Below are 16,236 nucleotides of genomic sequence, written 5' to 3'. Positions count from 1 at the left end.
TGAGTCTTGGAGGGTGGGGTTTTCTGGATCACATGACTTGCAGAGGTGTGGCTGAGGTCAGAGGTCACAGTGGGCTGTATTTGACATTTGTGTAAATGCCAAGCAGTCGTCCTCCATCACGCAGTGATGCTCCAGATGACTAAGCCTGTGTATCTCACAGCCAGGACGTGCAAACAGAGTAGTGAAGGCAGAGCAGAACACAAGCTGTGGTCACGGTCATCACCAGGATCAAGACCTCAACATCTGGGCCATCTTGCGGGAAGACAGGAGAAGATCATTAACAGTGATGAGCGCTTTACCAAACAAACCCCATCACAACTTGGCGATGGGAATCACTGGGGGGCGCTGTTGAGCTAGACGAGAGGTAGGATTAAGCCACATGTGGACGCTGGTAGGAGACTCTATCACGTGATTTTGACGACGTCTCAGTTAAGCTCCAGGATCTTAGACACGGCTTCCCAACCTTTTCAAGACGAATAGATTAAAAGCTCGGTATTCGGGAAATGATTTTGTGCACGGCATGATTGTGGCTAATTACCATGCACACAAACAATTGAAAGAAGCACCAAATTTGCTGCAATGGACCCTGTATATTCTAATCAAATCTACAATGAGGTCTAACCAAATGTGGAAAGATGCTGAGCATTTACACATAACACACTTCTGGGAACTCTATACCTTCTAATTGTTCTATATTTACAGTTTTATTTAATCACTAAAAAAGCATTTTTCCGTGCTGAAGTGACTTTTTCCAAAACTCTTCACAGTTTGCATTACCAACACGCAGGTGGGTGTAACAGTCAATCGCACCTCCACACTGCAATAAACCACAGAAACACTTTGTACGCTTCTCAAAATAAACACGGGCTACCAAAGAGCCGCAAACATTCTCAGCTGACAAGCAGACTATGGCGAACATAACATCATAACTGATAAACACCCTCAACAGGGGGCTGAACAAGATGTAGCATTTTGTATGAAGTATGTTTAATTGTTTAATGAAAATCAGTGTTCTATTGCAGAATAACACCTTTTCACTCCTTTTCATTCGCTATAATGTACTGCAGTAAACGTCTTAGGAATAAATAGATAATGTATAGAAGTATATATACATTTTTGCATATATTACATTCATTTCCAAAAGAAGAGAAACCAAAAATGAAAATGCTTTGCATTCCTATATGTTACAGCGCTAGTTTGACTCTATTCTGGATTTGGCCACATTCTCATCCACATCATGTCTAATGTTCTCCCTGGTGATACAGTGAAGGTATCTTTTACAGAACCATCCCTACTCCAACCTACCTGCGTGGCGTCCAGTAAGGACATTTGCTCATGTGTGATATTTATACACCTTCTGCCTCAGTGCAGAGAGGAACTCCCCCAATTTCAGGCCTAAGGAGTGTGTGTATGGTGGTAGGAAAAGTGAACTATGGTCTCGTCACGATCGGCTGCAAGAGTGCTAACAGGACATGGCTGTGGAAAAGGCCTGGGGGAGGACAAAGACTCAGCGTGCTGCTTATGCTCTCTGTGCCCCCAGAAGTAGACAGACTGGGAGACGACTGCCCCGAGGGCAGACCACCTCCTGAGCAACCCAGCCGGAGCCAGAGGAACTGCGTCTGTCTGTATGAGGGGGGAGATGCTTCCCGCTGACCTGGGGGCCGTTGCCCTTCATCACCACAGCCTGCTTGTATTCCCCTCTAAACCCTGAATAAATCTCCCCCCTCCCCGGGTATCTGCCCCTTCATTACCGCAGCCTGTTTATATTCCCCTGTATTCCCTGAATAAATCTCCCCCCTCCCTGGGTATCTGCCCCTTCATCACCACAGCCTGTTCATATTCCCCTGTATTCCCTGAATAAATCTCCCCCCTCCCCGGGTATCTGCCTCCTCTCGTCCCCTGAGCCTCCTTGTCTGACACATTGCTGTCATAGACAGTAAATTGCACAATGACATATCATATTCTGAGAATAGCATGATAACCTTAAAATATTATTGTAATACTGAAGGAAATGGATTCAGTGTCTCTTTTCTGGGGGTGATATGGTGGTAAGGTGGTTAGGACTGTTGCCCCACTCCTCTGGAACCAGGGTTTGAGTCTCTGCCAGGGTTCCATGTTTGCTGGGTTTGCATGGTCTCCCCGTGTCATCATGGGGTTCCATCCCCCCCCCCCCCCCCCCCGCAGTCGAAAAACATGCTGAGGCTAATTGGAGTTACTGGATCACCCATTGGCGTGTGAGAGTGAGCCCTGAAATGGGTTGGCACCCCATCCTGGGTTGTTCCTTGCCTTGTGTCCATATGCTCCAGACTCCTGTAACCTTAAACAGCATATGGAAGATGTCTCTCTTCTGTTTTCACACACATAATCCTTTATTTAGAATTTTAGTGATCAGTGTTGACACACCACAATGAAACGTGTCCTCTGCATTTAACCCATATGTGACATTGTGACATAGCAGGGGGCAGCTAATTCAGCACCCAGGGAGCAGTGCTTGGGGACAGCACCTTGCTCAGGGTACCTCAGTAGTGCCTTGCTCGTCAGGGATTCGAACCAATAACCTTTCAATTACAAGTGCGCTTCCCTAACCATTAAGACACCACTGCCCAATTCTTTGTTTATAGGACAAAACAGAGCACTTACGTTTGAACAATAAATAAATGTTTAATTTATCACTGAATGAACTGCAGAGTGACAAATCTTGTTCATAAAAGTCGTAGAATACGTTTACATTCTCAAGATTTTATTAATTTACAAAGCAACTTAATTAAATCAACAGGGACTAGGAATAAATGCTAAGACTTGGCTACTGAATTTCAAAACTCACTCTTAACGTTGGTATACATTTTTATCCATAGTAATGGGTAAGTTTAATATATTCTGAAATATTACTACATAAATTATTTCCATCCCGCAGATTACACAAGAGACATAGTGCTGTAAATTTGTCACACATGACCTCTGTAGACTTCGGAGTAGGTACAGATATCACTGTTCTGATCAGGCTTTGTCCTGGACGGCCTGGGTCCTTTACGGATCTTCAGTGTGGCATAGTTCAGCTGTCCCTCCTCCTGTGGATAAAAACAATTTATAAATATTTTTGATTCTCACACATGACATTACAAATATTTATATAATTATTCAAATATCCAATGATTCGGCAGGAAGAGGGTATGTCTATAAAGCAGAACTACTTACCGGTTCATCATTAAATCTTGTAATTCTTTGTTTAGCTGTGGTCTGTTTTATCCCTACAGAAAAATAACAAATGTCAGGTCAAGGTCAACCAATCATCTCAGCAATACCCCAGGCTCTCAGACCTGAACTTGCAGGTCACCTTTGGTGACCCAGGGGACTCACCCTGTCTTCTCCCCAGCCAGTAGGTACCGACAGAGAGAGGAGCACAGAGCAGAACAGCCGCAGACACACTGACCACCAGCATCCAGCTCTGGATCATCCCTGCTGTAGAACCGCTGGGGGTCGTTATGGACCCATTGGAACCGTCTATATCAGGGACAGTGGGACATTTTCATGGTCATATTCGCTGTGCTGCTGCTTACAGAGACGGTTAACATAACTATTCAGGCACCTTCCAGTACAGGTCATGGCGGTGAACTGGAGCCAGTTACAGCAACACAGACTGGAGACTCCATAGTTAGGATGGCAGAATATTACAAAAATATTTGTTAAATTGTGGATTATACATATTTATATAAATTTTAAATGTCACCTGAAGCCTTTTTTGTGTGTGTATGGGGGGGGGGGGGGGGGGTTATACAAATTATTAAACAAAATTCTTTTTAAAGACCCAGGTTTCATACTTTTGTAACAGACCTATAAAGTTTGCATCTCTCAAACTTGCACCTTCTGCCTGCCTGGGGACCCGGAATCATTAATAAACTGGGCCGATTTAGAGTCTTTGCAGTTAAAAGTCAATGGTTTAAAATAACGGATATTTCTGCTGCTAAAAGTCAATTTAGAGAACACAGATAAAGATGTTAAACTTTGTACATGTTGGAAAGCCACATTAAACTCCCTGATCCATCTATCATCGCAATGGCTTGAGAATGCAACAAAAATTCTTGAGAGTCGACCCAGTGTATCACACACACACACACACACACACACACACACAAGTTGGTCTTCCTATCTAAATGGGCACCGTCCATTCATTCCTATGTGAAAAACCCTAATCCCAATCACAACCCCCTTAACCCCTACCCATCCCTAACCTTAACCATAAGTAACCAACCCAAATACAAGACTTTTGGCATTTTTACTTTTTTGATTGCATTCACAGATTTTTATAAAACTGAGGTTATCCAAATGGGGACCTCAAAAGATGTCCCCAAAAGTAGGGAAATTTCAGGTTTTACTAGACTTTGGGGACAATTTGGTCCTGAAATGTGATCTATGCAAACCCACACACACACACACACACACACACATATTCTTCTTTTATATTTTATGAGAGTACTTAGTCATGATACTGATAATGTCAAATTGGAGTTAAGGTAGATGTCGTTTCATACATTTTCTTATACGTAAGAATCAAATAATATCATAACTATAATTCATTGTTACAATAATTTAACATCTTCCCTGTCGCATTAAACTAGAGTAGGAAGGTAAACCCATGCAAAGGATTATCTGACAGGAAAATAGCTTCACTCTTACCTGCAATCAGAAGCCTAATGGTGACATTTTCTAAATGATCAGTTTCTTCATCAGAGGTTCTTTCATTAGATCCTGTGAAATCTGTCAGAAGGAACAATATCAATTCAACATGACAGTCTAAGGTCAGACCGAACCCCATCATGTAAATCAAGTAACACGCACGAGTCTTTCATGAAAGATATAAAGAAATGACTTACTCTACCAGGTTCCACTGCTACTCCACAACACTCACAGAGCAGTATAATCAGAGACATGCACGTCGTGTCCATGACTCATTTTGTCATCTACAGGCCGTTTCCTCTGTGAAGGGCGGAGACTGCTTTTCATTTGCAAAGATGGAGGTGTCAATACCGTTACACTAGTGTGAGAGAGAAAATGACAGGCGCACCAGTGAAAAGTGCAGGAACTTTTATCTGAACATTAAACTTCATGGCCTGAATTGATTTTTGCAAGTCTGCCAGTTCAGTTTTGCATTTTGTTTACCTTTAAAAAACTTATACTGTAAGTCAGTTGTAAAAATCTTGGTACACAGGTACTGATGTGTAACACAAAGCTGGCCGGTGCTCAGTCTGTGAACCAGCTGCTCCCCATAAGATATCCTGCTTAGTTAGTAGTATATGCAGGCCGGCTAAAGCCCATCTGCCGCACTAGGGAAGCTGTAATGCACGTCCAACCCCCACCCGCGGCAAACTTCACCACCCACCCATTTCACTTTGTGTTGGACACCGAGGCACATTAATGTGGTCAGAGGCCTCTGGGGTATTTGAGGTTTCAGTGCCCCCCTATTTCCTATGGTGAGGTAGCAGGGGGGGGTGGGCCAGGAGGGGCGAAGGTGAAATGTGTTGCCAGGGGCGGCCGGGTTGTGCGGCAATGGGCGTGGCAGTTTGCTAAGTCGACACCCCTGGGCTTCAGACTGGGTAAACCCGTGCATTAAAGAACATCTCCATTAGTAATAGCTGTCGTCCCTGGGGGTGGCATCAGTGGTTTGCAATTACCCATCATGCCCCAGCCAGGGACCACCGCTGAATATGTGAGTTCATATTCCACAGTGTTTTATCACATATTTTTCATTCTGATCAAAATGTTAAGCTCATATAAAAACACAATACTTAAAATAAAATAAATACACATATCTTTGCGTTATTCATGTTTATGTGAGCACCGATAGCTCTGGTAAGCATTTTCTGTTTATAGTTTAAAATCTAATGAGCTTCTAGTTGTTTACATTCCAAACAAGACCTGACTTAAGAACTTTATCCCTCGTGAACCACATCTCGCTGAAAGCAGAGGCATTCACACGTAGCAGTCCATCTACCATGCTTGTGGTTCCGTAGAGGTGCAGAAAGGAGAGCATCAGCACATCGTCGCTCGCCTGCAGAAGGTCCCTGAGCTTCAAGCTGTGCATAGAATGTGTTCAGTGTGTCAGTGAGGGAGGTGTGTGGTCAACATCACAGCTGTGTGGTGTGGGTCTGCAGTCTGTGATGGTCTGCAGTCTGTGATGGTCTGTAGTCTGTGATGGTCTGCAGTCTGTGATGGTCTGCAGTCTGTGATGGTCTGCAGGCCCTTCCACATGCTCCATGTGTCTCATGTTGCTGAAGTGAGTGTTGATTTATTTGATCATGCTCACACTTCACTGGCCTGATGTCTCAGGACAGGTTGGCTCTTGTCTTCCTGAGTGCTGCCTCGCCTCCTGCTCTGAATGCAGCGTCTCAGGTGTTAAGCAGTTTGCAAACTTCTGCTGTAAACCATGGCTTCTGGTCGGAAAGAGGTTTATGCAGTGCAGCTGTTAGCCAAGCTGGGGCCCTAAACTCAATCTTCTTTTTGGCCAAGCCCCCCCCCCCCCAATCCACTACATTATTATATATTTTTTTTTTTTTAGAAAAATAACAAAAGTAAACAAACAAATAAGCACTTATCACAAACTTAACTCTGACTTCTTTCACATCAAACAAAATGAAATGGATATTTTTCCTATTAGCTATGGTTATTACATGGCAGCTAAGCTAACCATGATGTTGGGTTTATGTAGTTCTGTCTGTTAGTTCTGCCTGAATTACTATTCTACATATTTATTAATCAAATTTGCATATTCAAAATATCCACAATGCATCATTCATTACCATGTACTGAAGTTGTGCAAGACTCTGCTTGTTCCCTCTCATGTTAGCGGTGAACCTCTTTCCAGTGGCATGTTGCTTGGTATCACCGTAAACTGCCATGTGCGACTGAAAATGCTCTACACACAGACTTAAGCCATAGATCCTGCACTCCCACTGGAAGTGATGATGCTGTAAACGCCTCAGTTTTATGGGAGAACTCGTTAGAAGCAGAGGCTACTCCCTGCTAGCGCTAACTGGCCGCACAGTGGGCACCTACATATCTGGCATCCAACGCTCCATGATTTATTTATTTAGCTAACAGCTTTCCTTGTTTTCTTAAGGAAAAACAGATAAAACTGATTACAGCTTTTGATTGTATTAAAGTTGATTTTGACAGTCTCAAAGTCATGTTGTATAACATATAGAACAATTAATGTTTTGTGAAACAAGGAGCAAACAGCAACCCTAAGTGGCAATCGATGTAACGTTAGCTAGCTTACTGGAAGTCACAGAGATTTTCCAAACTGGTAAGTGCAGCACAAGCTGCCTTTTCATGCTTCATTTACTTATTTTCTGTAATGGTGTTGACATGAAAGTCTCTCTCTCTCTCGCTCGCCCCATAAAGCCCCCCCCCCCCTCCCCGCCATCCTGACTTGACCATGGGCCCCCACACCCAGTGTGTGATGTGCGTGTAGGAAGGGGCAGCTGTGGGTCTGTGGTCTGATCATCATCGGCGGTTGCTTCTCTGAAGATGTTCCACTGGCACGAGAGCATCAGCGCGTCGTCGCTCACCTGCAGCAGGTCCCTGATTTCAGTGACGCGATGCCGGCTCTACAAAGACACAACTAAGGAGCAGCAGTCTATCTCATGCAAACAAACATGCGTGTCCATGCCTGTATACCAGTCACTCAAGACAGCACCTGGAAAAAACAAATCTGACCGACTGTGTTTGCATGACCTTCACCTTTCCAGTAAGATTACATACATTTCACATTCACCCAAATCATCTCTTCACAACTTTGGTGTGATATTCGATCAGTCGTTGAGTTTTGATTCTCAAACTAGGTCCCTCTGTCACACTAGTTTAAGATCTATGGTCTCTTCTGAGGAGTTGGGAATGTTGGTTTATTTTGTTAACAAGGACTAAGAGGAAGGGATGGCATGGTGGTGCAGTGGTTAGCACTGTAACCTCATACCTCTGGGACCCAGGTTTGAGTCTCCACCTGGGTCACATGTGTGTGGAGTTTGCATGTTCTCCCCATGTTGTCATGGGGTTTCCTCTGGGTGCTCCTGTTTCCCCCCACAGTCCAAAGACATTCTGAGGCTAATTGAAGTTACTAAATTGTGAATGGTGTGTCACTGTGCCCTGCAATGGGCTGACCCCCCACCCTGGGTTGTTCTCTGCCTCATGCCCTTAGCTTCCAGGATAGGCTCCAGACCCCCAACAACCCAAAAAGGATAAGCAGTTTGGAAAATGGATCGATGAACTAAGTGGATGTCTCATATTACTCCTATTATAAATTCTCTTTGCTGGCTTCCTGTTCAGTTTAGGATTAAGTTTAAGATAATAGTCCATGCATTCAGAGCCTTACATGGCCAGGCTACATGGTACATAATGGACCTGGTACCTCCCTGTTTGGCTGGTCGTGTTCTAATGTCCTCTGATCAAGGATCTATTTGTGTTCCACAGAAAAGACTAAAAACACACGATGATTCGGCATTTCCAGCTGTTGCCACAGGGCTGTGGAATGATCTTCCTCCATTGTTGCATTATTGACCATCCGCCCTAAAGACACACTGTGCACTGTGGGCTGAAGGCATCCTTTGTCTTTCTCCAAGCATAAACCCACCCAGATGTAGCATAAAAAGTGATAGATGACTCTGAAGACCCTTTACCTTTCCACATTGCTCACTGTTCCAGCTTAAGTGTCTGGATTCATTGGCCTTGGCTACTAGTGATTTCACAATGGGAACTGTGATGTAAATTTCTACAGTGTGAAGCTCAGAACATACAGTATAGTTTCTGTGGAGACCGTGTGTCAGAAGTGCTGATTCAGTTCTGTGGTCATTTTGTAGACCGAGACAAACGCCAGCAAACTGAATTTAGCATCGACCCCATTCAGTTTAGCATCACCTCATACAACAATGATCCACTGACCTGAAAAATGATTCAAACATTTTCAGATTTAAACATCCTTAATAATCATCCAAATCAAAGCAGTATACCCATTTTACATTTCAACCAGACTTTAATATGTGCACAAAAATTAAAATAAAAAAATTCAAAATGACTTTGGAGGTCTGGCTGAGGTCAGAGGTCACAGTGGGCTGTATTTGACCTCTGTGTAAATGCCAAGCAGTCGTCGTCCATCACTTCTGGCCTGCCCCTGTGACACAGTATAACAGATTAATAAGACATTCATGATGCATTATGTCATGTGACTTTGTCGTCTGATACAAAGAGAGAACAACCAATCAGACAGTACCTGTTTCCTATATGCACCAATAGGAAGGCCCTGTTCCTCCTCCACAGTCTTATAAACCGATTACTTACCTCAGTCACAAACTGCCTGGTTTGTCATTCCCATAATGTCACAATGTATCAGTATCACGTGAAACATTTAAAATCTTAACAATTGTTTTCTGAAAGAACAATTGATATACTATGAAAAGAGTTAGGGTTAGGGTTAGGGTTAGGCAGAATTACTTACCTCTTCATCATTATATCTTGTGATTCTTTGTTTAGCTGTGGTCTGTTTTATCCCTACAAAAAAGACCAAATGTCTAGTCAAGGTCAACCAAGACAAATACAAGGTCAACCAAGGCACACAATGAAACATCCAAAGGAGTCTCTAGAGCAGTTCAGGAATAAACAGCATAGAGCATCTCAGCAATACCCCAGGATCTCAGACCTGAACATGCAGGTCATCTTTGGTGACCCAGGGGACTCACCCTGTCTTCTCCCCAGCCAGTAGGTACCGACAGAGAGAGGAGCACAGAGCAGAACAGCCGCAGACACACTGACCACCAGCATCCAGCTCTGGATCATCCCTGCTGTAGAACCGCTGGGGGTCGTTATGGTGCCATTGGAACCGTCTATATCAGGGACATTTTATGACATTTTCATGGTCATATTCCCTTTGCTGCTGCTTACAGAGACGGTTAACATAACTTTTAAGAAATGAAAGCAATTTTGAAAAGTAAAAGTTATTCTTTTTTTAGAAAATTCCAGACAGATAGAACAATATAACTAACGTGTGTAAGAAACTATTATTAGCCATTCCTTATTTTAAATTCTGTTAGATTAAGGGATTTATATTTCCATATTTCTGTGAATAATAGACACTGATAAACAAAATAATTTGAAATAACTCAGTTTTCATACTTTTTGTACCATCATTCAAACTTGCTGCCTGCCCGCAGACGCAGTTGTATTCTTACCCTGAACATATTTCAAATATTGAAGCATCGAGCCAATCTGGGGTTTTTACGTTTAAAAGGGAGAGTAGCTTAAAGTAATTCATATTTCAGCTGTGAAAAATAAGAGTAGGAACATGTTGGAAAGCAATGTTAAACTTAGTGATTAGTTGACTGGGAAGGACTGAGAAATTAACAGGCAAAATTCTGAAATGGCAAATGCTTGAGAATGTAACAAAACTCCTCAGGTTTTATTCAATTTTTAATTTCTATTCATATGTAATTAATAATTAGTATATTTAAACCTTTGGTACAAGAATAAAATTTATGTGGATGCATTCATCCAGCCCTCCATCATCTCCCAGCCATTTGTTCCGAGCAGTGTCACAGGGTCGATTTGTTCAATAAAATGTAAATCCTGTTGTTTATATTTACTGAGAACATTAAGGTCGTAATAATTAATTTTTCTTTTATATTGCATATTATGACTTAGTCATGATACTGATAATGACAAATTGGATACCTAAGGCAGATTTTCTTTCATATATTTTCTTTTATGTAAGAATCAAATAATATATATCATTTTTGCAATAATTTAACATCTTGCCTGTTACATTAAACTAGAATAGGAAGGTAAACACATGCAATGGATTATCTGACAGGAATATAGTTGCACTCTTACCTGCAATCAGAAGTCTAGTGGTCATATTTCCAAAGCGGTTTCTTTCTTCATCAGAGGATTTTCCATCCGGTCCAGTGTAATATTTCAGATATTTTGCGGAACAGTAGTAAAGTCCCAGTTCAGACTTTGTGATGTTTTTAATTGACAGACTGAATGAAGACCATGAGTTATTCCACACAAAACTGTATTGAGGAAGAGGACTGTGCAGTAATCCGTAGCCAGACATGATCAGTGGAGGCTGGTTATCATGAGAGCATTTTCTGTACCAGAAGGTATCAAGGTCATTTTTGACATCACACTGCAGGGTAATATTGTCTCCCAGTCGGACGACCCTCAGCACAGCCTCCTCAGACCTTCTCTCCTGAGAAGAGCAGCACAAACCTGAGGAAGAATCACACTGTGAGAAGAAGCAGCGATTCGGCATGGTCAGACTAACCACCATCATGGTCATTCACTGAGGCACATAACTCCTCTACTACACACATAAAAATATTACTTGTTGTGCTACGGTCTACTGCTGGTCTGGAAGTAATGATCCATTTCTCTTTCTGCAGTAATCAGACACTCACCGTGCAAAATGATCAGAGAGATGCACGTCGTGTCCATGACTGACTGTGTCGTCTAGTGGTGGGTCTATAGACCGTTTCCTTTGTGATGGGCGGCCACTAGTTTTAATGTACAAAGACGGAGGTGTCACCAACTATCACACCAGCGTGGGATATAAAATGAAAGGCATGTCTATGACAAGTATAGGAACTTAAGCCTAATGTCATACGCAGGTGGAACAGAGGACATGGGAGCAGGCATCAGGGCAAAAAAAAGGGAGCTTATTAAAGAAGCAGAACAGGTAAAGAAATGGGATTCTGGAGAATCAAAAGGGGTACAGGTAACAGGGGCAACAGAACTTCAATGATGGAACAGGGGATCACTAGACTGGTAAGCACTTAAATACTGGAGTAACAAAGGGTGTGATCAAGAGGAGGGCAGGAACGGGAGGTGAGGCTAACGAGCACCAGACGTGGCTTGTTAGAACCATGCCAGGGAGGAGACAGGAGGGTCGGGCAGGGCAGGTCTCACTATGTGAGAATTTAATGTTTTTTCTGAATATCAGACATCTAAATCTGTCAGGGGTATGAGTAATTTTGTGCTTAACTAGGTACTAAAAACTGACATTTAGGAAGTCAAAACAGACTTCAGTGTCACGATTAATTCTGTAGATAACTTTCAAGTCATTTGTAAATATTTTCATAGTTGTTATTTTTGTGTTAATTTGGTTGTTTGCATTGCATTCGACAACCCAAGTATGCTCTGTTGGTTGTGAAAAACAAAACTGACTGCTGCTGAGTTTGTGAACCAGGTGTTTCCATAAGATGTGATTATTGCTGTGGGAAATGGCTGAAGGAGGCCTGTGGGATTTGGAGTATCTGCCTAATGTTGGGGGCAGACGGGACAGGCGAGCATGAACTCTTCCTCCTCTTTCTTCTAGCCAGGCCACCAGTACCGCCGGGCCAGGAGGCACATGGTGGTGGAGATCGTTCCATGCGAGGTATTATTGGTCATGCCATGCCATTCTCACCCTTGTCGTTGTTACAGCTCCGCTCAGACCAACTCTCCCTACTCCCTCTGCCGGCGCCTCCTGATCCTTCCTGCCCCCCTCCAGCCCAGTCCTGATCTACCCCCGTGGTTTCTCCTCGTGTGTGTCGTCTCCGTCATCAGACAGGTCTCCCGGCTCCTCGACTTCACTGCGCCTGGCTTAATGACTTCCCCTTCCCTTCCCCTTCCCCTTGTTCGGACGGATTCCTAGTAGTGACCCCGCTCGTGATTTGGACCCAACTCTGTCATGACAGAATACCTCGCCGCCATAATGGCCATGCAAGAACAAGTGAACCAGCTTCAGGAACAGGTCCAGTCCATGTCTGAGTTGGTTGGACAACTCCTCTAAGCACGAGCTGCACCTGCTCCCCTCCCGAGCTCACCACCCCGAGCACCAGTCCCGGTGGCTCTTCCACCTCGCTATGAGGGCAATCCTGGCGCATGTCAAGCCTTCCTGATGCAGTGTGGGCTGTTTATAACTCACCACCTGACCAAATTCCAGTCAGAGGAGGACGAGATCCATATCATTATTTCCCTCCTAGGGGGCCGAGCGCTGACATGGGCCACAGCGTTGTGGGCAGAACGAAACTCCCTACTGTGATCATCCTGAGATTTCCAAGACGCCTTTCCGGTGGTCTTTGACCATCCCGCCGTCGGTGGAAGCCTAGGCGACCGGCTTCTCGATCTACGCCAGTTGAATCGCACTGCATTGGACTTCTCCCTGGAGTTTTGCACCCTGGCTGCTGGATTGAATTGGCTTGCAGGCTGCCTCCAGGAGATTTACCAGCGTGCTCTATGACCAGAGTTGCGGGCGGAACTGGCCTGCTGAGGAGCTGCTCGTTCCTTCGATGAGTATGTGACACTCTCCATATCACTTGACACCATCATCCATGAGCAACGGTGATCATCACACAACCCCGAACAATCCTTAACCACTCCTCTGCCACAATCGGATGACCCAGAGCCCATGGTCATGGGACGCACGCCCCTGTCGGCTGAGGAGCAGGAACGCAGAATGCGAAGGGGGCTCTGTGTTTACTGCGGAGAGACGGGACACGTGTCCAACCAGACCCTCTCGGCGCAACCCCGGAGAGACGCAGGTAAGAACCCTTCCGGTTCCCTCCTTAACTCAAACACAGATGTTGGTAGCAGCTGAGCTTATTGGGGAGAATGGCAGGGTTCATGGGCAACCTTAGTGGATTCAGGGGCAGCGGGGAATTTCATTGATAAGGAGTTCGCCCTGAATAACCACCTCCCGATACAGACGCTGCAACAACCCCTATATGTGCGGGGAATTGATGGGGAACCCCTTACATCGGGACTCGTTACCTCCCACACCAGACCAGTCTTACTTAAGGTGGGACAGTGCCATAGTGAGACCATTCAATTTCTAATCATTTCCTCTCCGAGAGACCCTATTATTTTAGGATTCCCTTGGTTGAGGGAGCGCAACCCGTGGATGGGGTGGAGAACAGGTGTGATCCAAGCCTGGTCCTCAAGGTGCTTCAACTCCTGCCTGTCTTTCCCATGTCGAGTGTCTTCTTTATGTAGTTCTGCATGTTAGCTCTGTCTGAATTACTATTTTCTATATTTATTAATAATCAAATTAGCATATTCAAAATATCAACGACGCATCATTCATTACAATGTCCGCTTTGGGTGATGAGTGAGGCACGAGAGATTCTGCAAGATTCTGACAGCTCCCTCTCATGTTAGCAGCGCATGTCTTTCCAACATCACCATAAACTGTGCAACATGTGCGACTGAAAATGCTCTACACACAGACTCAAGCCATAGATCCTGACACTCCCATCGGAAGTGATGATGCTGTAAACGCCTCAGTTTTATGGGAGAACTCGTTAGAAGCAGAGGCTATCCCCTCTCATGCTAGTGCTAACTGGCCGTACAGTTTGCACCTACATATCTGGCATCAAACACTCCATGATTTATTTATTTAGTTAACAGCTTTCCTTGTTTTCTTAAGGAAAACAGATAAAACTGATTACAGCTTTTGATTGTATTAAAGTTGATTTTGACAGTCTCAAAGTCATGTTGTATAACATATAGAACAATTAATGTTTTGTGAAACAAGGAGCAAACAGCAACCCTAAGTGGCAATCGATGTAACGTTAGCTAGCTTACTGGAAGTCACAGAGATTTTCCAAACTGGTAAGTGCAGCACAAGCTGCCTTTTCATGCTTCATTTACTTATTTTCTGTAATGGTGTTGACATGAAAGTCTCTCTCTCTCTCTCTCTCTCTCTCTCGTTCGCCCCAGAAAGCCCCCCCCCCTCCCCGCCATCCTGACTTGACCTTGGGCCCCCCACACCCAGTGTGTGATGTGCGTGTAGGAAGGGGCAGCTGTGGGTCTGTGGTCTGATCATCATCAGCGGTTGCTTCTCTGAAGATGTTCCACTGGCACGAGAGCATCAGCGCGCCGTCGCTCACCTGCAGCAGGTCCCTGGTTTCAGTGACGCGATGCCGGCTCTACAAAGACACAACTAAGGAGCAGCAGTCTATCTCATGCAAACAAACATGCGTGTCCATGCCTGTATACCAGTCACTCAAGACAGCACCTGGAAAAAACAAATCTGACCGACTGTGTTTGCATGACCTTCACCTTTCCAGTAAGATTACATACATTTCACATTCACCCAAATCATCTCCTTACAACTTTGGTGTGATATTCGATCAGTCGTTGAGTTTTGATTCTCAAATTAGGTCCCTCTGTCACACTAGTTTGAGATCTATGGTTCCTTCTGAGGAGTTGGGAATGTGGGTTTATTTTGTTACCAAGGACTAAGAGGAGGGGGCGGCATGGTGGTGCAGTGGTTAGCACTGTAACCTCATACCTCTGGGACCCAGGTTTGAGTCTCCATTGTAGGTTCCTCCATTGTTGCGTCACATGTGTGTGGAGTTTGCATGTTCTCCCCATGTTGTCATGGAGTTTCCTCTGGGTGCTCCTGTTTCCCCCCACAGTCCAAAGACATGCTGAGGCTAACTGGAGTAACTAAATTGCCCATAGATGTGAGTGAATGGTGTGTGAGTGTGCCCTACAATGGACTGGCCCCCCATCCTGGGTTGTTCCGTGCCTCGTGCCCTTAGCCTCCAGGATAGGCTCCAGACCCCCAAAAAGGATAAGCAGTTTGGAAAATGGATCGATGAACTAAGGGAATGTCTTATATTACTGCTATTGTAAATTGTGACTTCCTGTTCAGTTTAGGATTAAGTTTAAGATAATAGTCCATGCATTCAGAGCCTTACATGGCCAGGCTACACGATAAATAATGGACCTGGTACCTCCCTGTTTGGCTGGCCATGTTCTAATGTCCTCTGATCAAGGATCTGTTTGTGTTCCACAGATAAGACTAAAAACACATGATCATTCGGCATTTCCAGCTGTTGCCACAGGGCTGTGGAAAGATCTTCCTCCATTGTTGCATTTTGCAGACTCTATTGAAGATTTTAAAGGGCAGCTTAAAACTTACCTTTTCTCTAAGGCTTTTGGGGAAATGTGATCTTGTGAAATTGTGTTTTGTCATGTATTGTTCTCTACTTTTCACTTGTTCTGTACTTTTACCTGGTTGGTATTTTGTTTTACATATCTCACCATTTTAGTTTGGTACAGCCCTTTGTGACTGTTTGTCTGTGAAAGGCGCTTGATAAATAAACTTTCCATACTTCTTACTAACCTTTAGACTGCAGCATTGTGGCCTTCAGAGACACATGGATCAAAGCAGCCTTTTTACAATCTACCAGCAACAGAGAAACT

The 16,236-nt window shown here is 44.2% G+C and overlaps 1 protein-coding gene across 1 annotated transcript; it reads right to left on the bottom strand.

The window, feature by feature from the left end:
• Positions 1–9,008: 9,008 nt before the first annotated feature.
• On the bottom strand, positions 9,009–11,810 carry LOC140582960 (uncharacterized). Its single transcript, XM_072707475.1, has 5 exons — positions 11,442–11,810; positions 10,873–11,253; positions 9,726–9,869; positions 9,485–9,537; positions 9,009–9,160 (listed from the first exon to the last, which is right to left on the bottom strand). The coding sequence occupies exons 1-5, from the start codon at positions 11,476–11,478 to the stop codon at positions 9,092–9,094; spliced, it is 684 nt and encodes a 227-aa protein (XP_072563576.1). The 5' UTR covers positions 11,479–11,810; the 3' UTR covers positions 9,009–9,091.
• Positions 11,811–16,236: the final 4,426 nt, after the last annotated feature.

The sequence above is a fragment of the Paramormyrops kingsleyae genome, chromosome 25 (genome assembly GCF_048594095.1).
Source record: "Paramormyrops kingsleyae isolate MSU_618 chromosome 25, PKINGS_0.4, whole genome shotgun sequence".
Classification (NCBI taxonomy): Eukaryota; Metazoa; Chordata; class Actinopteri; order Osteoglossiformes; family Mormyridae; genus Paramormyrops; species Paramormyrops kingsleyae.
Note: the sequence above shows the minus strand (reverse complement) of the source record. Positions and strands in the feature narration are given on the sequence as shown.

Excerpts from the sequence above, each read along its gene's own strand:
- LOC140582960 (XM_072707475.1), bottom strand. The coding sequence starts at position 11,478 with ATGGACACGACGTGCATCTCTCTGATCATTTTGCACG. Across the intron at positions 9,538-9,725 it reads CTGGCTGGGGAGAAGACAGG|GGATAAAACAGACCACAGCT; the intron begins GTGAGTCCCCTG and ends TCTTTTTTGTAG. Across the intron at positions 9,161-9,484 it reads CAAGATATAATGATGAAGAG|GGGCAGGCCAGAAGTGATGG; the intron begins GTAAGTAATTCT and ends ACTGTGTCACAG.